General features: G+C 53.8%; 1 protein-coding gene across 2 annotated transcripts in view; it reads left to right on the top strand.

Moving 5' to 3' along the window:
• Nucleotides 1-23431, top strand: part of dnah2 (dynein, axonemal, heavy chain 2) — a 117739-nt gene that overhangs the window by 76877 nt on the left and 17431 nt on the right. For both annotated transcript variants that reach the window (XM_084691874.1, XM_084691875.1), the window contains exons 47-66: nt 8-99; nt 845-1043; nt 2516-2740; nt 2989-3093; nt 5064-5252; nt 5662-5747; nt 5839-5969; nt 6256-6405; nt 7022-7189; nt 8737-8897; nt 9025-9164; nt 10932-11064; nt 12266-12405; nt 12798-13008; nt 13314-13430; nt 13677-13818; nt 14180-14349; nt 22562-22678; nt 22968-23132; nt 23399-23431. The exon at nt 23399-23431 is cut by the window's right edge and continues 93 nt beyond it. In XM_084691874.1, the coding sequence (XP_084548000.1) occupies nt 8-99; nt 845-1043; nt 2516-2740; nt 2989-3093; nt 5064-5252; nt 5662-5747; nt 5839-5969; nt 6256-6405; nt 7022-7189; nt 8737-8897; nt 9025-9164; nt 10932-11064; nt 12266-12405; nt 12798-13008; nt 13314-13430; nt 13677-13818; nt 14180-14349; nt 22562-22678; nt 22968-23132; nt 23399-23431 (2874 nt within the window). The remainder of the gene's footprint in view (nt 1-7; nt 100-844; nt 1044-2515; nt 2741-2988; nt 3094-5063; nt 5253-5661; nt 5748-5838; nt 5970-6255; nt 6406-7021; nt 7190-8736; nt 8898-9024; nt 9165-10931; nt 11065-12265; nt 12406-12797; nt 13009-13313; nt 13431-13676; nt 13819-14179; nt 14350-22561; nt 22679-22967; nt 23133-23398) is intronic.

Genomic DNA, 23431 nt, shown 5'->3' with positions numbered 1-23431 from the left:
TTTCTAGGACACCATCTATGAATACTATGTGGATTCTAAGAACAAGACATGGACTTCCTTTGAGGACAAACTGCCCAAGGGCTGGCGCTACGCCGCCAAGTAAGTGGGTGTGTGTGTGTGTGTGTGTGTGGTACCTGGGCTCCTTGGCCTCAGCTCTGAGCCAGACGCCTGTTGGCTGATTTACTGGCCCGCAATGAGACACTGCAGCTCACACTCTATCACTGACTGTGTGTGTGTGTGTGTGTGTGTGTGTGTGTGTGTGTGTGTGTGTGTGAGAGAGAGAGAGAGTTCAGGTGTGATTTAGTGTCAGAGAGTGTGAATGTTTTTAAGCATCATTAAATGGTGTCCTCGATTCATAATGCCCTTTTTATCTCTCTCCTTCCCGCTCTTTTTTAATCGATCCCCTCAATCTCTCTCTCAATCCCATCATTTCATCATCCCACCCCTCACCTTTCACATTCACACTCCCATTCATACCCATTCACCTCTCCGCCCACACCCCGCTCTCTCTTCATTCCTTCTTCATCCTCTCACTCCTCATCTGTTGCTCACTCTCTTCAATTTCCTCTCCCCCCCCATCGCTCCCCAAACACCCTCTGTTAATTACAACCCTGACTATTCCCTTTCTCCCTTACCTCCCGAATCCTCTTAACCAACCTCTACCTTCCCCCCTCTCTCCACGACCCCCGCTCTCTCCACCTCTCCCTCTCCCCTCCACGCCCCTCCCTCTCTTCACCACCCCTTCCCCTCTCTTCACCACCCCTTCCCCTCTCTCCACCACCCCTTCCCCTCTCTCCACCACCCCTTCCCCCCTCTCCCCACCCCTTCCCCTCCCTCTCCCCAGCGCTCCCTTCTACAAGATCATGGTGCCCACGGTGGACACGGTGCGCTACAACTTCCTGGTGCGTGCGCTGGTGACGGGCTGCTACCCGGTGCTGCTGACGGGCCCGGTGGGGACGGGGAAGACCTCGGTGGCTCAGAGCGTCCTGCAGGCCCTGGAGCCCTCCCAGTGGACCACGCTCACCGTCAACATGTCCTCGCAGGTGAGACCCAGACCCCGCCCAGCTGGAGGGGAAGGTGGGGGGACAAGGACCAGTCATCCTCTGACATGCATTACAAGTTTGGGAGCGTTGGAAAGAGGACCCTGGCTTTGATAGGGAAACATCATGTATAATGAACGAGCTAGCCCCAAGCTGCTGACACAGACACTTACACACTTATTCAGTAGACATAGACTCTGCAGCAGCTTCAGTCTGTGAGGCCAGCCTCCAGTCCCACTACTCCAGTCCAGCGTCCAAAGGTGTTGAGGTGCAGCTCTCTGTGGCCTCAGTCTGCTGGGACTGCATCCACACACTGACCACCCACCACCATCATCACCATCATCACCACCACCACCATCATTATCACCATCATCACCACCACCACCACCATCATCATCACCACCATCATCACCACCACCACTACCACCATCATCACCACCACCATCATCATCACCACCACCACCATCATCATCATCATCACCACCATCATCACCACCACCACCACCATCATTATCACCATCATCACCACCACCATCATCACCACCACCACCATCACCACCACCACCACCATCATCATCATCACCACCACCACCACCATCATCATCATCATCACCACCACCATCATCACCACCACCACCATCATCATCACCACCACAACCATCACCACCACCACCATCATCATCACCACCACCATCATCATCACCACCACAACCATCATCATCACCACCACCATCATCACCACCACAACCATCATCATCACCACCACCATCATCACCACCATCATCATCACCACCACCATCATCACCACCATCACCATCATCACCACCACCATCATCACCACCATCATCATCAGCAGCAGCAGCCATGCACTCCACGACGCCGCAATTAGCTGAGTCACCTCAGCAGCCTCTGATGAGCAGCCATTACGGTCATCAGGGATGATGAAAGCCCTGATCACCTGTGTCGCAGTAATCATCCATCAAGGCCGGACCTCGTCCACATTCGTCTCCATTACAGGCCCGGCCTAGCCAATGGGCTTGCACCATTTTTCTCCCCGCACCCCTCCACTCCATCTATCTAGCTCTCCTCCAACTCATCTCTCCATCTCTGTCCCCAGCTCTGCATGGCAAACTTTCCCCTCTCTGTCTGGCTATCTGTCTTCTCTCTCTCTCTCTCTCTCTCTCTCTCGTGACTCCTCTGTCTAACTCCTCTCTTTCTGTAGTTCATTCTCCTCGTTTCCTTAGCCCAATTCCTCCACATTCTATTTTTTCTCCGGCATATCCCTCGCCCCCCCCCCCCCCCCGTTCTTTCCCTCTCTCACCTACTTTCTCTCTCTGCAGCTTTCAATTTGTCTTTCACTTTCTCTGACTCCATTTTAGACACCAACACACACACACACACCTGTTTGTGCTGCGCACACACCTCCGGAACTTTACTTTCCTACCCGCCCCGCCCCCCACCACCCCCTTCTCCAGACCACCTCCAACAACGTGCAGGCCATCATCGAGAGCCGCGTGGAGAAGAGGACCAAGGGTGTGTACGTGCCGGTGGGGGGGAAGCGCATGCTGACCTTCCTGGACGACCTGAACATGCCGGCGCTCGACAACTTTGGCTCCCAGCCCCCCCTGGAACTCCTGCGCCTCTGGATCGACTACGGCTTCTGGTACGACCGCCAGAAACAGACCCTCAAGTGTGTCAAGGTGAGAGGAGAGGGCTTACTCTACAGGTAGAGGAAGGGGAATGTGTGTGTGTGTGGCCCCATAAGCCATTATCAAGACTAATTGTCTGTTACCTCCCTCCTCACGTCCTCTCTCTTATTCTACGGCTCAAGGCGTTTCTATTTCAGTAAAATGTCTCAGTGTGTGTTTGTGTTTGTGCTACAAAGTTGAATTCAATTACTTTCCCCTGCTGTGTGTGTGTGTGTGTGTGTGTGCGTGTGTGAGAGTAGGACATGTTTCTGTTGGCATCAATGGGGCCCCCTGGTGGAGGGAGGACCCACATCTCTGGTCGCCTGCAGAGTCGCTTCAACCTCATCAACATGACCTTCCCTGCTGTGAGTCAGCTGAAGACCTGCTGCTACCTCCTCCTCCTCTACTGTTCTGTCTCTATCTACATCCCCCTCTCCTCCTCCTCTACTGTTCTGTCTCTATCTACATCCCCCTCTCCTCCTCCTCTACTGTTCTGTCTCTATCTACATCCCCCTCTCCTCCTCCTCTACTGTTCTGTCTCTATCTACATCCCCCTCTCCTCCTCCTCTACTGTTCTGTCTCTATCTACATCCCCCTCTCCTCCTCCTCTACTGTTCTGTCTCTATCTACATCCCCCTCTCCTCCTCCTCTACTGTTCTGTCTCTATCTACATCCCCCTCTCCTCCTCCTCTACTGTTCTGTCTCTATCTACATCCCCCTCTCCTCCTCCTCTACTGTTCTGTCTCTATCTACATCCCCCTCTCCTCCCCCTCTACTGTTCTGTCTCTATCTACATCCCCCTCTCCTCCTCCTCTACTGTTCTGTCTCTATCTACATCCCCCTCTCCTCCTCCTCTACTGTTCTGTCTCTATCTACATCCCCCTCTCCTCCTCCTCTACTGTTCTGTCTCTATCTACATCCCCCTCTCCTCCTCCTCTACTGTTCTGTCTCTATCTACATCCCCCTCTCCTCCTCCTCTACTGTTCTGTCTCTATCTACATCCCCCTCTCCTCCTCCTCTACTGTTCTGTCTCTATCTACATCCCCCTCTCCTCCTCCTCTACTGTTCTGTCTCTATCTACATCCCCCTCTCCTCCTCCTCTACTGTTCTGTCTCTATCTACATCCCCCTCTCCTCCTCCTCTACTGTTCTGTCTCTATCTACGTCTCCCTCTCCTCCCTCTCCTCTTCCTTTTCTGTTCATCCCTACCTCCGCCTTTCCTCTACCTCTTTCATACCATCCCCTTTCTTTGTTCTATTTCTGCCTCCTCCGTCCCCCGGCCTACCATCCTTTCCTACTTTCCTTCCTCTCTATTGACCCCCCCCCCCCCCCCCCCCCCCCCCCCATCCACAAATTGTTTCTCCTTTTCCCCTCTCGCTCCCTCTGTTTCAGTAAGTAGGTTCTGTCTCTCTGCAGTGCGGCTCCGATAATGGCCTTCTTTCCCATCTGACATTTTATCCTGCGGTAGTCTCCATCCTGTCCATGAATTACTCTTATTATCCTGATGATGACGACGATGATGATGATGATGATTAGACTGATAACAACCTCTATATACGACTCTCAGGCTCATTCATTCAGCCCCAAAAAGGCTGATCGACTGAGAGGCTTCTCATCAATGTTTCCTTCCTTTCATTTTTCTGTCAGCCTCTTTACCTTTCTCTATTTTTCCCCCCTCTATGTGCACTCTATCTCTCTCCCTCTCTGCGCTCTCTCTCCCTCTCTCTCTCCCTTTATGTGCGCTCTCTCTCCCTCTCTCTGCGCTCTCTCTCCCTCCATCCAGGCTGTCTGGTTTCGTACCTCTCCCGCCCTCCCTCCCTCCTCTCTCTCTCTCTCTCTCTCTCTCTCTCTCTCTCTCTCTCTCTCTCTCTCTCTCTCTCTAACTCTCCCTCTCTCCCAACTCTCATCTATCTTTTCAATCATCATCACCCTGTCTATTTCCTCGGGAGCCTTTCATCTCTGCTCTTCATTCTCTTTCAACCCGTCTGGTCCGCTCGGCCACTTGTCCCCTTTCAACCCCCCCTGCCCCCCCCACCTTCCTTTCTCTTCTGCTCTCTTATTTCTGCCACCCTTTCCTCCACATTTCATCCACGGTATGTACGTTTGCATTAACAGGCTGATAGGACTGCAGAGAATCCTCCCCACCCATTCAAAACTAAAACCATCTAGTTTACCATCTAAGGGATAAAAAAAAAACTAATTTCCTGTCCATCTTAAACATGTGAGAGATGAATCTGAGTGTGAATCTGAGTGTCTCATTCCTCTTATTCAGTTCCTTCTTTCCCTCATTCCCCTGTGGATTTTATTACTCCCTCCCTCCCTCCTCCCCCCTCCAGGAGTCCCAGATCAGGCGTATCTATGGCACCATGATCAACCAGAAGCTGCAGGAGTTTGAGGAGGAGGTGAAGCCCATCGGAGGCGTCCTGACCCAGGCCACCCTGGAGCTCTACTACGCCATCACCACGCGCTTCCTGCCCACCCCCGCCAAGATCCACTACCTGTTCAACCTCAGGGACATCTCCAAGGCACGACTCACACACACACACACATTTACCTACGCTGTCATTGCTGGGGTTTCGCTCCACTCTGGCTTAAGCTACAGTACACACACACACACTTGGCGTCAGACGAGGATTAGGTGTGTGTGTGTCCAGTGTTCCGTCCTGTGTCCAGTGTTCCGTCCTGTGTCCAGTGTTCCGTCCTGTGTGTCAAGTGTTCCGTCCTGTGTCCAGTGTTCCGTCCTGTGTCCAGTGTTCCGTCCTGTGTGTCCAGTGTTCCGTCCTGTGTCCAGTGTTCCGTCCTGTGTGTCCAGTGTTCCGTCCTGTGTCCAGTGTTCCGTCCTGTGTCCAGTGTTCCGTCCTGTGTGTCAAGTGTTCCGTCCTGTGTGTCCAGTGTTCCGTCCTGTGTGTCAAGTGTTCCGTCCTGTGTGTCCAGGTGTTCCAGGGCTTACTGAGGGCTCACAGAGACTTCCATGACACCAAGCACAGCATCACCAGACTGTGGATCCACGAGTGCTTCAGGTACCGTCCCACCCTCACGCCATTCAGCACAGTCTGGGCTGGGTAGCAGCCCACTCTGCTAATGTGTGTGTGTGTGTGTGTTCGTATCCAGGGTGTTTTCTGATCGCCTGGTGGACCAGAGTGACTTGGAGGCGTTCGTGAGCCTGATTTCAGAGAAACTGGGCTCTCTGTTTGACCTCACTTTCCACAGCATCTGCCCCAACAAACAACCGCCTATCTTTGGTACTCTCTCTTAATCACAAACACACACATTCTTCATAGGTAGATAAAGAGTGGATTGATTACAATTAGCTGACTGTGTCCGATTCAACTGGTATAGTCCCAGGAGTGATATGCCCACCTCCCTCCTCCTTCTTTCCTTCTTTCCTTCTTTCCTTCTTTCCTTCTTTCCTTCTTTCCTTCTTTCCTTCTTTCCTTCTTTCCTTCTTTCCTTCTTTCCTTCCCTCCCTCCCTCCCTCCCTCCCTCCCTCCCTCCCTCCCTCCCTCCCTCCCTCCCTCGCCCTGTCAGGTGACTTCCTGAAGGAGCCCCGTGTGTACGAGGACCTGTTGGACTTCAGGACCCTGAAGAGCTTCATTGAGACCCAGCTGGAGGACTACAACCTGACCCCCGGGGTGGTGCCCATGAGCCTGGTGCTGTTCAGAGACGCCATCCAACACAGTCAGTGGCACCACACACACCACACACACACCACACATACAGAACACCACACACACACACCACAAACATACTACACATACAACCACACAGCCACACACATGACCACACACAGCCAGACTGAATCCCCTTCCCGGCATAAAGCAGTCAGCAGCACCCCCAGTGGTAGATGTTCCCCTGATCTCTGGTGTGGTATTGGACTTCCAGAGAGAGGCTCTGATCCCCCAGCTGGGAGCTGGGATAGCTTCATCAGCGGGTACCTCCCACTGTCCACTCTCCAGCCCTGCTGGACCTAGCCTCGTCACTACCACCTACCATCCATACACCACTGTTGCTCAACGCATCTGTGGGGATCACACTGGTCTTACGCTGTGTGTGTGTGTGTGGTTTTTCTGGTTGTTTTTCTGCGCACGTATGTGTGTATTCTTCTGTACGTGTGTGCGTGCTCCTGTGTGTGTGTTTCTGTGTGTGTGTGTGTGTGTTTGTGTGCTTGAGCGTTCATTCGCGTGTGTGTTTCTGTGTGTGTATATTTCCGTGCACGTGTGTTTCTTTGTGTTTATTGTGTATGTACGTGTTTGTGTGTTTGAGTGTTCATTTCCGTGTGTGTGTGGTCCTCCAGTCACGCGTGTGGTGCGTGTGATCAGCCAGCCCCGGGGCAACATGCTGCTGGTGGGCATCGGAGGCTCCGGCAGACAGAGTCTGGCCAGGATGGCCTCCTACATGTGTGAATACCTCACCTTCCAGGTGGAGGTCACCAAGCAGTACCGCAAGCAGGAGTTCAGAGACGGTAACACAGCCTCCTCCTTTTCTGTTCCATCTCCACGTTCCTCTCTTCTCCTCCTCTGTTCCGTCTCCACGTTCCTCTCTTCTCCTCCTCTGTTCCCTCTCCACCTTCTCCTCCTCTGTTCCATCTCCACTTCCTCCCCTCCCTCTCCTCCTCCTCTGTTCCCTCTCCTCCTTCTCCTCCTCTGTTCCCTCTCCTCCTTCTCCTCCTTCTCCTCCTCTGTTCCCTCTCCTCCTTCTCCTCCTCTGTTCCCTCTCCTCCTTCTCCTCCTCTGTTCCCTCTCCTCCTTCTCCTCCTCTGTTCCTCCTCTCCCTCTCCTCCTCTTCTGTTCCCTCTCCACCTCCTCCTTCTCCTCCTCTCTTCCATCCCTGCCTCCAACCCTCCACTTCCACTACCCACAGGTCACACAGGAGCCCAAAAGACATTAAAGTAAATGCTGTTGTCCCTTCGGTTTTCACATCAACAAACACAAATCGACTTTCTGACAGAGTAAAACTGTGTTTAAGAATCCGCATTTCCAAACAGGTTATTTTGGTCTCTCTGATTCTCTTAATCTCTCTCTCACTCTCTTTCTCTCTCTCCCCCTTAGTTTTTTCTACAAGTGAGAATTAATTTGGCCTGTTTGGGGGGGATGTGCCAACTGCCAGACATTTGTTTTTCACATAATTGCTCTGAATTACGTTGCGCTGGCTTTCCAAGCATTTAATATTAATTGGCTCTGACTGTCGCCCTTATGTTCTGGGGCTCTCTGAAAGACCTCTTTATTTCAGACGCAATTTGCCACAGTTGTTTGCCTCTCTATCGTACTTATTTTTGTTTTGCAAGTCGCCCAGGCAACGCCACACCGTTCTCCCCCCCCCCCCCCACCCTCACAACCAACAAATTGACACTTAACCCAGATGTATAGGTTAGCCGCATGCATACGGCAATTTGCGAGGCGGGCTCGTCGGAGCGTAATGAGAAAACCGTGGCCCCACAGCGTCGGCCCCCCTGCTCTCCCCCTCGCCTGCTCTCCCCCTCACCTGCTCTCCCCCTCGCCTGCTCTCCCCCTCACCTGCTCTCCCCCTCACCTGCTCTCCCCCTCACCTGCTCTCCCCCTTACCTGCTCTCCCCCTCACCTGCTCTCCCCCTCACCTGCTCTCCCCCTCGCCTGCTCGCCTGCTCTCCCCCTCACCTGCTCTCCCCCTCACCTGCTCTCCCCCTCGCCTGCTCTCCCCCTCGCCTGCTCTCCCCCTCACCTGCTCTCCCCCTTACCTGCTCTCCCCCTCACCTGCTCTCCCCCTCGCCTGCTCGCCTGCTCTCCCCCTCACCTGCTCTCCCCCTCACCTGCTCTCCCCCTCGCCTGCTCTCCCCCTCGCCTGCTCTCCCCCTCACCTGCTCTCCCCCTTACCTGCTCTCCCCCTCACCTGCTCTCCCCCTCGCCTGCTCTCCCCCTCGCCTGCTCTCCCCTCGCCTGCTCACCTGCTCTCCCCCTCGCCTGCTCTCCCCCTCGCCTGCTCTCCCCCTCACCTGCTCACCTGCTCTCCCTCACAGAGTTGCTTTCTTCCTAGACATCAAGAACCTGTACCGCATGACGGGCGTGGACAACAAGCCCACCGTGTTCCTGTTCAACGACACCCAGATCGTGGACGAGTCCTTCCTGGAGGACATCAACAACGTGCTGAGCTCCGGGGAGGTGCCCAACCTCTACAAGCAGGACGAATTTGACGAGGTGCGTTTGTGGAGTGTTCTACAGATGTGTTGGTAGCATATCGTAAGCCAGAGGGGTCGTGAGCGCGCGTGTGTGTGTGGTAGTCAGTATTAACACCAGTGAGTGTGCCCCCTCCCCTCCCCCCCAGGTGTGCAGTGCCCTGTCGGACTCAGCCAGGAAGGACAGCGTCATGGAGACCCCAGAATCCATGTTCAACTACCTGATTGACAGAGTCAGGAACAACCTGCACATAGTGCTCTGTATGAGCCCTGTGGGAGACCCCTTCAGGTACCTGTGACCACCTCTGCTGCCGGCTTACCGGAACAACAATGACCCCCCCCCCCCCCCCCCCCCCCATTCCTTATTTGTACATTTTATACAGGACTGTGAGGCAGCATAAAGGCTTAACATTTGGGCCTTGGAACAGGCTACATAAAAGGAGCTTACCTCTCTTTCTGTCTTTTTTTCTCCATCACACCTTCCCCCCCCTCATCTGGTGGTGTGATCAAGCTGTGTCGTTACACAACAACACGTTAACACCCAGTCAAGGTGTCATCTCCAGTCACAGCCAGCCTGCTCTCATTATCACAGTCCCTCTCATCAGCAGCAGCATCCCTCTGTGGACCACTGCCTCCTCCACCCTCCCTCCTCCCTCCCTCCCTCCCTCCCTCCACCCTCCCTCCACCCTCCCTCCATCCTCCCTCCATCCTCCCTCCCTCCCTCCTCCCCCCTGTTCTCCCTCTGTCTCCTCTCTTTCCTTCCTCCCCCTTCTCTGACCGTCCTCCCCCCGCCCCTCACCTCCTTCTCCGCAGACGGAGCGTGGGGGGACGGAGAGCCGTGTCAGCGTCAGACAGCTTGTTATTGGCTGATTGGCGTCCCGTGTCTGGCAAATGAGGTGTGGTGAGGGGGGCCGAGGCTGAGACGGACGACCTGAGGCTGGCAGGAATTGGAAATGACGGGGTGGGGACGACCACGACAGGGTCACACACTCTGCTGAGGAAGGAGAAGACGCACACACACACTTATGCTTAGGCACACACACACACGGCCATAGACAATCCCGTAAAGACACGCACAGTCACACTAGCACACACACTCTCTCTCTCTCTCTCAGTCACTCTCTAATGACTGGGATGGGGCAGTGGTCACACATAATGCAGCTAATTGGGCCTGCAGGCACCATTACCCAGAGCTAATCAGCATGTCTCTGGCTGCCTGGCGGCACACTCCCCAACCAGCAGGTACTCTGCCCCTCCTCTACCCACCCTGCCCCTCCTCTACCCACCCTGCCCCTCCTCTACCCACACTGCCCCTCCTCTACCCACACTGCCCCTCCTCTACCCACACTGCCCCTCCTCTACCCACCCTGCCCCTCCTCTACCCACCCTGCCCCTCCTCTACCCACACTGCCCCTCCTCTGCCCACCCTGCCCCTCCTCTACCCACCCTGCCCCTCCTCTACCCACACTGCCCCTCCTCTACCCACCCTGCCCCTCCTCTACCCACCCTGCCCCTCCTCTACCCACCCTGCCCCTCTTCTACCCACACTGCCCCTCCTCTACCCACTCTGCCCCTCCTCTACCCACCCTGCCCCTCCTCTACCCACCCTGCCCCTCCTCTGCCCACACTGCCCCTCCTCTACACACCCTGCCCACCCTGCCCCCACTCCCTTTACCCACCCTGCCCCCACCCTGCCGTCCCCGCCCCACCACCCCTCTCCCACTGCACTTGGCCAGGGGCTCACCACAAGAGAGCAATTAGCCAGGCTAGCCCTTGCAGACTGGAGCTCGGCGGGGCCACACAGAGCAAACTGCTGGGTCATTCCTCAAGCAGCAGCCGTGGTGTGAAGCCCTGGAGGCTGACCTCTCCTGCGCTGGGCTCTCCTGGCAGCAGCAGAGACCACGGCTCCGTCCCCGGAATGAACCGCACTGATACTGACAGGAAATGAGAGCAGGCCTATTGACGGATAGACACTAATAGGAATCCTATTGATTTGAATGTCATTGCATTGACAAAGATTGATCGGCGTGTGTGTGTGTGATTATGTGTCTTCCAGGAACTATATCCGCCAGTATCCGGCGCTGGTCAACTGCACCACCATCGACTGGTTCTCTGAGTGGCCCAGAGACGCCCTGCTGGAGGTGGCTGAGAGGTATTTGGACGGCATGGCTCTGGGCGCTGTGGAAGGGGTAAGTCACACACACACACCCCTGCATGAATCACTCAAGTCTCACACACCCAGGTACATAACCTACTCCTAAAAATTAACACAAACCAAGCACACGTACATATACAGTACACACAAACAGTTCTCCATCAGTGACATTCAGGTGTGAATGCTTCACCAACATCACGACTCACCCACTACAACACACACACAAAGATTCATGGCCTTGTCGATGCATGTGACCCTCGTTCCATACAGTTGAAGGGTCTGCCTCCAGTCTAACGGAGAGAACTCAGGCCCCCACCCCCACACCCCACGAGCAGCCTTTAACAGCCTCATGAAAAACAAACTCTGTTTCTCTCCATGTGCAGTAGGAGAGGAGAGAGAATGAGAAGGAGAGAGAGGGGGAGAGAGGGAGAGAGTGAGAGAGAAAGAGAGAGAGAGGGGGGGGAGAGGGGGGAGGGAGAGAGAGGGAGAGGGAGAAGGAGAGAGACAGAGAGAGAGAGAGAGAGAGAGAGAGACAGAGAGAGAGAGAGAGAGAGAGAGAGAGAAGAGAGAAAAGGAGAGAGAGGGGGGTGTTATAAAGATAGTTGGGTGTTATATTAACCTGAGCTTGCTCATTTCCTCTCCTCCTGAACAGCAGTCCTGCTTTATTCCATTAAGACCCTCCACCTATTTCTCGCTCCATGCTCCACGTCAGCTCCATCTTCTCTCCTTCTTTCTTTTTTCCTTTTTTTGCAAGCCGTACTGTGATGGCTGTTACCGTCTGTGTTTAGGAGGATGTAGATCTGCCATGATGCTGGGATAATACACTACAACATGCTGTATGGTCGTGATGACATCTTATCAAGCTGATGATAACGTTGTGTGAATTACTGTTGCACTTAAGTTGTGTCTGTCGAGGGAGGGAGGGAGGGAGGGAGGGAGGGAGGGAGGGAGGGAGGGAGGGAGGGAGGGAGGGAGGGAGGGAGGGAGGGAGGGAGGGAGGGAGGGAGGGAGGGAGGGAGGGAGGGAGGGAGGGAGGGAGGGAGGGAGGGAGGGAGGGAGGGAGGGAGGGAGGGAGGGAGGGAGGGAGGGAGGGAGGGAGGGAGATGCCAGGTGGATAAGTACTCCAGAGCAGGAAGGATGGAGCACATAAAGCAGCTGTGGTAGAACAGTGGGGCTAAGTTGATGGAAGGTTGTTCTGATAGTGCTGTGATAACGTCCTCTCTACATCATGTCAGATCCAGACCAGAGTGGCCAGTGTGTTTGTGACCATGCACCAGTCAGTGGCCCTGTTCTCCCACAAGATGAAACTGGAGCTCAAGAGACACAACTATGTCACCCCCACCAACTACCTGGAGCTGGTGTCTGGGTACAAGAAGTAAGGAGCGCTCACACACACACACACTTCGCCCTCTGTCAGTCTCCTATCTGCTGTGTATTCGTTGTGACCCCTGACCTTTCTGTCTCTGGCGGTGATCCATCCTTCACTCTGTCTGCCTGAGTTGTACAAGCTGCTTGTCTTGCTGTCGGCCTGTAATTCAATCACTCTGACCCTCCTTCTCTCTGTGAATGTGTGTGCGTCTTTGTGTGTGTGTGTGTATGTCTTTGTTTCATGTGTGTGCATATTTGCCGTTGTTTTTTTGTGTGTGTATGAATGTTTGTTTTGTGTGCGTGGGCGTATGTGTTTGTTTATTTTGCATGCGTGTGTGTATGTGTTTGTTTTGTTTTGTGTGTGTGTGTTTGTTTTGTGTGTGTGTGTGTGTGTTCCAGGCTCCTGGGGGAGAAGCGTGAGGAGCTGGGGGAGCAGGTCTCCAAGCTGCGTAACGGCCTGTTCAAGATCGACGACACGCGCGTCAAGGTGGAGGCCATGTCTGTGGAGCTGGAGGAGGCCAAGAAGCAGGTGGCCGAGTTCCAGAAGCAGTGTGAGGAATACCTGGTCATCATCGTGCAGCAGAAGAGAGAGGCCGACGAGCAGCAGAAGGTGTGTGTGTGTCTGTGTGTAACTACCCTCGTGGGGACCAAATGTCCTCACAAGTATAGTAAAGTATGAAAAGCTTGACCTTGTGGAGCTCTTCTGCTGGGCCCCATAACTGCCCATGCTTTGTCAGGAGGTTTTAGAAGGACATTTCACAAGGTTAGGCCTGTATGATCAATGGGAAGGAATGTTTGGGGATAGAAAAACGTGGGCGTGTGTCATTGGTTGATGTGTTTACTGTTCATTCTGGATGTGTGTGTGTGAGCATGTGTGGTTGGTTGATGTGTTATCTGTGTGTGTGTGTCCTGCAGGCTGTGAGTGCCCACAGTGAGAAGATCGGGGCGGAGGAGATCAAGTGCAAGGCACTGGCCGAGAACGCTCAGAGAGACCTGGACGAAGCCCTGCCTGCTCTGGAGGAGGCTATGAAGGTGTGTGTGTGTGTACAACTCCAAATGGGTTTGTGAGTGTGTGTGTGTATGCGGACTCACAGATGTGGAGGCTGTGTGGAGGGTTTAGGTTGGTTGAGGGGCAGTTCTATGGGCGTATGTGAAGCCCTCTGTGACATGCTTGCGTGTAAAAAGGGCTATACAAATAAATTTGATTTGATTTGATTTGATTTGATTTGGATGACCCTGGTTGAGCCCCTGTGTATCCCCCACCCCACACACACACAGGCTCTGGAGTCCCTGAATAAGAAGGACATGACTGAGATCAAGTCGTATGGGCGGCCCCCAGCCCTGGTGGAGACGGTCATGCAGGCTGTCATGATCCTCCGAGGAAACGAGCCCACCTGGGCCGAGGCCAAGAGACAGCTGGGTGAGGGAGGGAGGGAGGGAGGGAGGGAGGGAGGGAGGGAGGGAGGGAGGGAGGGAGGGAGGGAGGGAGGGAGGGAGGGAGGGAGGGAGGGAGGGAGGGAGGGAGGGAGGGAGGGAGGGAGGGAGGGAGGGAGGGAGGGAGGGAGGGAGGGAGGGAGGGAGGGAGAATTGGTCAACAAAAACAGAACAGAGTATGGAGCAAATAAAAAAAGTTGGCTGGTGTAGGAGGAAGGAGAAGCAAATAAACCTGAGAAATTGACAGGAAAGAAGATATTCCAAAGGAGCCCTGAGAGATAACTAGATAAAGGAGAGTGAAGGAGTGAGGGAGAGATGCTGAATAAGCAGTCCTTTCCTGTTGGCAGGCGAGTCTAACTTCATCAAGCAGTTGGTCCACTTTGACAAGGACAACATCTCGGACCGCGTCCTGAAGAAGATAGGGCAGTACTGCACCCAGCCAGACTTCCAGCCTGAGATCATCGGCAGGGTCTCCGGGGCTGCCAAATCCCTCTGCATGTGGGTCAGGGCCATGGAGGTGAGACACACATGTAACGGGAGCAAATGTCATTCATTTGAACACATGTTTGGGGGCGGGACAGCCGATATCGTTCTGTATGTTTGCTGTGTCGGTGTTTGCGTGACATCTCTCTACAGGTGTTCCTTATCGGCGGGCTGATTTGACCACCTACGGGATTGGCTGGGTAAAGGCATAAGAACAAACCAAGATCTCCTCTCAGGGCTCGCACCCGACTACGGACGACAACGGTTTCCACACACGGAGGCGAGATCCGGAGCCAGCCGCCCTCTTCCCCGAGTCCTGGATGATCGGTCAGCACGGTGCCTCCAAGCCCCATCAGATTGTTCAACGCACTCAACTCCACGCCATAAAGGGAAGTAGCCCCGCTATTACTTTATGTGTGTAAGAACAACTGCAACCGTGATCGTTACATTTGGTTGCGTTTAATTATACACCTCCTGCACTTCCCCAGCACACAGAAGAAGCAGACGCCAGCAGCAGTGTGGACGACTACCCCGAGACGAACTATTGTTGGTGTGGATTATAGTTTCCTGTTTCCCCAGTCTGAGCTGGGCTGCTGACGCACGGGGGAACAACGTCAGTGCCTCGTAGGCGTGGCCGACAGGCTCGCATCTGTCCCTCAACCTCCTCCTGGACTTCGGTTGGCTAGGCCGTGGGTTGGGCCGTGAGTACTGTCGAACGGTGATTGGCCTTCGAATCCGTTCCCCGTTAGAGTAGGGAATTGTGTATTTTAAATTGTGGTTAGACTTTCCACTGGCTGCCCGCAGTGTCACCATATTTATATCGATTATCTTCATACCTGGGGCTCTGTGTTGTCATACTGGGTGGTGATCTTACCTGTTGGCTCATTTAGCCTCCAGCTGTTTGCATATTGCACATGCTATTATAGTGCCAGATTGTTTGCAGTTTTTGCACGTACGTTTGCAGTGTCATTGTTTACACGCTTTGCACAGACTGATCTCAGTGGGGATCACTGCTTAAACTTTGCACATCTTGACGTTTTCCACTATAGGGTTACCACACGGTCGGTTAGATTACTATAGCCCTCTTTACAGGTTTGCAGATAATACCCATTTCCACTGCCGGCGCCTAGTCTGGCCACCCTGTTCTAACTGTGAATTGATGAGTTGTTTTCTTGTGTTATTTCCTCTGCTAGTATTTTATAGGATGACAGTTTCCTGTTTTAAACTTTGTTAATACCAATAAAACCGTGTTCATAAATACATTGTTGGTATTGTTGTGTATTCAAGGGTCTAACGTTTTTAACCTGTCCGGTTACAAATTTGGCGTAGTCGGCAGGACCCTTGACGTACACAGCAATATGAATAATGGCGGGCAGCCAGTGGTAGCGGGGGCACAACCCCAAGTAGTGCCCACAATGATGCCATGGTTCATGAGTGGGCCATGGGTGCCAAAGTATAGCGGGGAAGGAGAACCATCCAAATTTCTAGATTGGCGAACCCAAATTGAGGCTTTTATTCGGGCCCAGGGGCTAAATGACGAACAGCGGGTAGACTTTTTGTTGAGCGTATTGGAAGGGAATGCAAAAAGGGAGGTGGCGCTGTTGGCAGAGGCTGATCGAAATACGGATGTAAAGATTCTGGACGCCCTGGCGAGGCTGTATGGGGGCCAGCAACCAGTAGCCCTGCTGCGAGTACAGTTCTTTAACTGTAAACAAGAACCTGGAGAGGATGTGGGCACGTTCACTCTTCGGCTGCGGGAGCTGCATCACAGGTGGAGAGCAAGAGACCCCCAGGATGCGGGCTCGGATGACGAACTGCTGCGCACCCAGTTTTCCATGGGCCTGAGGCAGGGATTAGCCAAACAAGAACTGCAAAGACAGCTCAGAAGGGTCACAACGCTTACATTTGTCCAGGTCTGTGCAGAGGCAAAAGCATTGGAGCGTGAACTGGGCCACACTGAAGAAGCCCAAGTTTGCCCAACTGTTGCCACAACATCCAAGAGGCCCTCAACGGTCACCTCTGATTGGCAGCAAATGAAGGAAGCCCTCCGAGCCGAATTGCGTCAAGAGTTGACAGAACAGGTGAGCCTCCTAAGTAAATCCATCGTCGAACAGCTGCAAGGGCGTTTAAACATCATACCAGCCACCGGTGCTACAGCACTGCCGGCCATGGGTGCAAACCCCCAACAGGCTTGGCGTCAAGGACATGACCCGAGACGACAGCGGCTAGGGTCTGCCCCCCCGGATAATACGTCTTACCAATGGGATGGCCAAGGGAGAGCCATTTGCCGCGACTGCGGGGAGGCTGGGCATATTCAGAGGTTTTGCCCACGGCGACGGCCGCACCAGCCGGGTTTTCGGTATCCCCGGTCACAGCAGGGCGAGTGAACCGGGAGGGGCCCCAGATCGTACCCCCACAAAGGCCCTCAATGGTGGGCAAATGCCCTGAAGTGGAAGTGTTTGTTCAAGGGCAACGGGTTCCATTTATACTTGACACTGGCTCCCAAGTCACCATGTTCAGCCAAACACTGTTCCAGCACTATTTTGGGGGGGAGTGCATACAAGATCCCAGTGGTATACCATGGCTAACCTTGAAAGCGGCCAATGGTCTTCGTATTCCTTATGTGGGTTATGCTGTCTTGGATTTTAGTATTGGGGGAATAGACATTAAGAAAAAGGGTGTGGTTATTGTGAGGGATGATTGTATAAACACAGAATATGGCCTCCTTGGAATGAATGTGGTGGCGGATTGTTGGACAGAGGTATTCCGTAGGGGGCACCCAGGAGTGACGGCATTTAAATCTGTGTTCTCTCCTCATGCAGAGAAGGCTTGGGATGCAGCTTTTGCCGCTTGCCAGAAAGCGGATACGTCGATGGGCCAGATGGAGCTACAAGGGGTGGCTAGACTCCAGCGGCAGTCCCCAGTGAGGTTACCTCCTACCACAGAGACTATTATCTGGGCCCAAGTTCCACAAGCAGCTGGCCTACAGGATTGCCTGGTCCTGGTTGAAGACCTAGAAGACCATGGGCACGAATGGAGAGTGGCCAGATCTTTGAGCTGGACCCGTGGTGGGAGGGTCCCCCTGCGCATCTGCAACCCTAATCCTTTCCCGCTGGAACTACCTCAACGACGCCCCCTGGCTACAGTGACCCAGATTGACCCCAGAGATGTACAAGGGCGGTCGAAGTTGGTGCTGCGCAATACTGGTCCCCAGATAGTTGAGGTCGATGTACAGCACGTAGGGCAGACTTCAACCGAGGAGCACCCGGCACTGGCACTACGTGGGGAGGAATTGAATGACTATCAACAAGCACAACTGAAGGCCCTCCTGCAGAAGTGGTCACACATATTCGCTGCACACGATGAAGATTTTGGAAGGACCTCAGTGGTCACCCACCAGATACCCACTGGCACAGCACCCCCAATAAGAGAACGCTACCGCCCTGTCGCTCCAAACCTCTACCCAGAGTTGAGGGCCTTATTGCAGGGCATGCTTGACAGTGGGGTGGTGAAAGAAAGTTCGAGTCCGTGGGCAGCTCCAGTGGTCCTGGCAAAAAAGAAAGACGGGTCGTGGAGATTCTGTGTGGATTACCGCAAGCTTAATTCCGTGACTCACAAAGACTCCTTTCCCCTGCCGCGCATTGAGGAGTCCCTCACGAGCCTAACCCAAGCCAAATGGTACTCCACGCTCGACTTGGCGAGCGGATACTGGCAAGTGGATGTCGCACCAGAGGACCAGGAGAAGACTGCGTTCACTACACCCTTTGGCCTCTACCACTTTGAACGTATGCCTTTTGGACTCTGCAATGCGCCAGCTACGTTTCAGAGATTAATGCAACGTTGCCTCGGCTCACAAGTGTACGATCACCTCTTGATTTATCTCGATGACGTCATAGTCTATTCGCCCGACTTCCCCACCCACTTACAACACCTGGAACAGGTATTTACCCGCCTTCAAGAACATGGCCTGAAACTACAACCCCGTAAGTGTCATCTGTTCCAGAAGCAAGTGGTCTACCTGGGGCATGTGGTTAGCAGTCAGGGTGTGGCAACCGACCCAGACAAGACGGCCATTGTCCGCGATTGGGCTGCGCCCACGACCGTCAAGCAAGTGAGGTCATTTTTAGGCTTCGCGGGGTACTACAGGCGATTTATCCCTGCTTTCTCCAAAGTCGCCGCTCCACTTCACCAGCTCCTACAGGGCCAGGCTAATAGACCTTCTGCCCCAATCCAGTGGACAGCTGACTGCCAAGTTGCTTTTGACAACCTGAAACAGGCTCTTCTTAGTGCCCCCATACTGGCTTTTGCGGACTTCCAATTGCCTTTCAAGCTGTACACAGACGCCAGCCTGGATGGCCTAGGAGCGGTCCTGTCCCAAGTCCAGGATGGAAAAGAGCGGGTCATAGCATACGCAAGCCGTAGCCTCGCTCCGGCTGAGCGCAACGACAAAAATTACAGCTCCTTCAAGCTGGAGCTCTTGGCCTTGAAGTGGGCAATTACAGACAAATTCAAAGACTACTTGTGGGGGGCCCAAGTCACTGTGTTCACAGACAACAACCCGCTAGTCCACCTGCAGACCGCACGACTGGGGGCAACCGAACAACGATGGGTGGCCCAACTGGCCAACTACTCGTACGAAGTACGCTACCGACCAGGGACGGCCAACCGAAACGCAGATGTCTTGTCGCGACTTCCAGGAGAAGCCACCAGCACCACCACACAGGCCACAGCGTGCACGACGTCAGTAGAACCCTGCCCTGGCTCAAACCTATGGGCGACGCGTCAAATAGAGGATCCAGACCTACGACTCCTCCAGGCCTGGAGGCTAGAGGCAGAACCTCCAGTCACCGGTAACCGTTCGGCCTTGTCCCCACAACTCCGTCGCCTGCTTCAAGAGTGGGACCATCTGGAGCTTCAAGATGGAGCCTTGGTGAGGCACGTCACTGAACCTGACACTGGGGCCCCAGTAAGACAAATTGTCATCCCAGAGGGCCAAGCTCGATCGATATGGGAGGAATACCACAGAGCGGCAGGTCACGCTCACGGCGACAAGATGATGTCCTTGCTTAGGAGGAGGTTCTTTTGGGTGGGAATGAGTGCAAGTGCCCGGGCATGGACCACCGAATGTACCACCTGTGTGGTAGGAAAGCGGGGGCAACAACCAAAAGCCCCCCTGTGCCCCATTCCGTCCAGCTTTCCATTTGAAACTGTGGCCCTGGACTTTTTATCACTCGGAAGGCCCGCGGACCCTTACCAATATATTTTGGTCATCACGGATCTGTTTTCACGCTACGCACTGGCCGTGCCCACGAAGGATCAGACGGCTGCTACAACGGTGAAGGCACTGTGGACTGCTCTCATCCTCCCATTTGGCTGCCCAGAACGGATCCTCACCGACCGAGGGGGAGCATTCGAGTCGGCCCTAATGCAACAACTATGTGCCATGTATGGCTGCAGGAAGGTACATACTACCCCGTACCACCCACAGGGCAACGGGGCCTGCGAAAGGCTTAACCGCACACTTCTGTCCCTGTTGAGCACAATCGAGGTTAAGCACCAGGCCCAGTGGCCAGTTCATCTTCCAGCCCTCCTGCAAGCATACAACAATTCCTCCCACGCTAGCACCGGGATGACACCACACTACGTCGTGTTTGGCCGCCACGCCAGGCTTCCAGTGGACATGCTACATGAAGTCGCACCACCTCAACAAAGAGCTGATCTAGACGGGTGGGTCCGAACGCACTATCACTCACTTCTACAAGCTTATGACGCAGTACGGGGAAATGCGGAGCGTCGTGTAAACTGGAACCAAAAACGGTATGACCGCAATGCCCGTACCTTGCCGCTGCTACCTGGAGAGAGGGTGCTAATCAGAAATTTTCGCCGTCGGGCTCAAGGTAAATTGGCCCCTCAGTGGCTCCCATTACCCTTTGTAGTCGTCTCCCAGCCTTACCAGGACCGGCCAGTATTTGCTATACGGCCAGAGGGTAAAGATGGTCCTATTCGAACAATCCATCGTAACAACTTGAGATCCTGTCCTGGTGATCCACCACCAACCGACCACACCCCTGCGAACCCACATAGAAACGACACCTGGCAACCAGAACCGGTTTGGCCATACATCCCACTGGCACGCCACCAACTGATGCCACAACAGCAGCAGGAACCCACAGCCGCACCGCTGAGACCGGCCGCAGCGCCAACGGCCTCCACAGCAACGCCACCTCCTGCCATTGCTCCAGTCGCCCCGGCCCCCGAAGCCCCTGTATACGATCTAGTAGTTCCTCTTAATGTACCTGTAGATCATGGCCCAACCCCTACACACCATCAAGGAAACGCAACGGGTACCCCACCAAGGTACCCAGCTCGCCACAATCGGGGTCAACCTCCAGCACGGTACCGCCCTGAGGATTGAACCAGACAGTAGTGCTCGGGACGACCACTGTTAATGTGGGGGGGAATTGTAACGGGAGCAAATGTCATTCATTTGAACACATGTTTGGGGGCGGGACAGCCGATATCGTTCTGTATGTTTGCTGTGTCGGTGTTTGCGTGACATCTCTCTACAGGTGTTCCTTATCGGCGGGCTGATTTGACCACCTACGGGATTGGCTGGGTAAAGGCATAAGAACAAACCAAGATCTCCTCTCAGGGCTCGCACCCGACTACGGACGACAACGGTTTCCACACACGGAGGCGAGATCCGGAGCCAGCCGCCCTCTTCCCCGAGTCCTGGATGATCGGTCAGCACGGTGCCTCCAAGCCCCATCAGATTGTTCAACGCACTCAACTCCACGCCATAAAGGGAAGTAGCCCCGCTATTACTTTATGTGTGTAAGAACAACTGCAACCGTGATCGTTACATTTGGTTGCGTTTAATTATACACCTCCTGCACTTCCCCAGCACACAGAAGAAGCAGACGCCAGCAGCAGTGTGGACGACTACCCCGAGACGAACTATTGTTGGTGTGGATTATAGTTTCCTGTTTCCCCAGTCTGAGCTGGGCTGCTGACGCACGGGGGAACAACGTCAGTGCCTCGTAGGCGTGGCCGACAGGCTCGCATCTGTCCCTCAACCTCCTCCTGGACTTCGGTTGGCTAGGCCGTGGGTTGGGCCGTGAGTACTGTCGAACGGTGATTGGCCTTCGAATCCGTTCCCCGTTAGAGTAGGGAATTGTGTATTTTAAATTGTGGTTAGACTTTCCACTGGCTGCCCGCAGTGTCACCATATTTATATCGATTATCTTCATACCTGGGGCTCTGTGTTGTCATACTGGGTGGTGATCTTACCTGTTGGCTCATTTAGCCTCCAGCTGTTTGCATATTGCACATGCTATTATAGTGCCAGATTGTTTGCAGTTTTTGCACGTACGTTTGCAGTGTCATTGTTTACACGCTTTGCACAGACTGATCTCAGTGGGGATCACTGCTTAAACTTTGCACATCTTGACGTTTTCCACTATAGGGTTACCACACGGTCGGTTAGATTACTATAGCCCTCTTTACAGGTTTGCAGATAATACCCATTTCCACTGCCGGCGCCTAGTCTGGCCACCCTGTTCTAACTGTGAATTGATGAGTTGTTTTCTTGTGTTATTTCCTCTGCTAGTATTTTATAGGATGACAGTTTCCTGTTTTAAACTTTGTTAATACCAATAAAACCGTGTTCATAAATACATTGTTGGTATTGTTGTGTATTCAAGGGTCTAACGTTTTTAACCTGTCCGGTTACACACACACACATAGGCACATAGGCACATATACATAGGTGCATACACGCACTCATACACACACATTCACACACACACAAAAGCTCTATGGTGGATCCTTCCTCTGCGTGCACGGTGACGTACGCACACTCCACGCACAAAGACACACATCAGGTCTCTCCTTTTCTCAGGCGCACATTCGCAGGAAAAAGGGCATCATTGAGAGTTCAGAGGTTTGTCTTGTGCAGTTGTGTCAATGCAGCAGAAATTCAATAATGTTCCGTTTGTGCGTCTGAGAAAGGAGAAAACAGCCGTGTGTGAGTCTCTTTGTGCGTGGAGTGTGTATGAGTCAGTGGTCATGCACTCAGAACAAGGATCTGCACCTGTGTGCTTGTGTGTGTATGTGTGTATGTGTGTGTGTGTGTGTGTAAATGTATGACTCAGTGCATACACACACTCACTCTTAAGACACACCCCCCCCCCTATACCCAGCAGCATCTCTCTCAGTGTGTGTGTGTGTGTGTGTGTGTCTCCCAGGTTTACGGCCGTATCTCCAGGGTGGTGGAGCCCAAGCGCGCCCGGCTGAATGGGGCCATGTCTCAGCTGGCAGAGAAGCAGGCGTCGCTGGCAGAGGCCCAGGCCAAGCTGAGAGAGGTGCTAGACAGGGGAACACCCTCACCCCGCTGACCCCCTGCTCCATTAGCATAGAGAAGCTGGGGGCCTGGGATACTCTGTGTGTGTGTGTGTGTGTGTCATGTGAGAGAGAAAGAGTTAGTGAAAGAGATGTGTGCATATATGAATATTTCGCTTCTTCTGTCTTTTGTTGAATTTTGCTTGCGGAAATTGACCTCTTTTCTGTGTGTATGGGTGTGTCTGTGTGCACATGTGTGTTTGTGCGTGTGTGTGTGTCTGCCTGTGTGTGTGTGTGTGTGTGTGTGTGTAGGTGGGGGAGAAGCTGGACCTGCTGAAGAGGCAGTATGATGAGAAGCTGGCCCAGAAGGAGGAGCTGAGGAGGAAGTCTGAGGACATGGAGCTCAAACTGGACCGAGCCGCCAAGCTGGTGTCTGGCCTGGCTGGGGAGAGGGGCCGCTGGGAAGAGACCGTGGTGGTACGCAGCATCACACGGGCACAGACATGGGCACAGGAACGCTACACAAATGCAGATAACAGGGAGTCAGATGGCTGAGTGGTGAGGGAGTCGGGCTAGCAATCAGAAGGTTGCCGGATCGATTCCCCGCCATGCCAAATAATACTTCACCCTACTTGCTTCGGGGGGAATGTCCCTGTACTCTCTGTAAGTCGCTCTGGATAAGAGCTTCTGCTAAATGACTAAATGTAAACGTAGATACTGTAAAAATGTAAACGTGTGCACAGGGTCTGGAGAAGAACATGGGTTACCTGGTAGGA

The sequence above is a fragment of the Hypomesus nipponensis genome, chromosome 25 (genome assembly GCF_054491055.1).
Source record: "Hypomesus nipponensis isolate SF chromosome 25, ASM5449105v1, whole genome shotgun sequence".
In the NCBI taxonomy this organism is placed as follows: domain Eukaryota; kingdom Metazoa; phylum Chordata; class Actinopteri; order Osmeriformes; family Osmeridae; genus Hypomesus; species Hypomesus nipponensis.
This window is presented reverse-complemented; position numbering and strand designations above follow the sequence as displayed.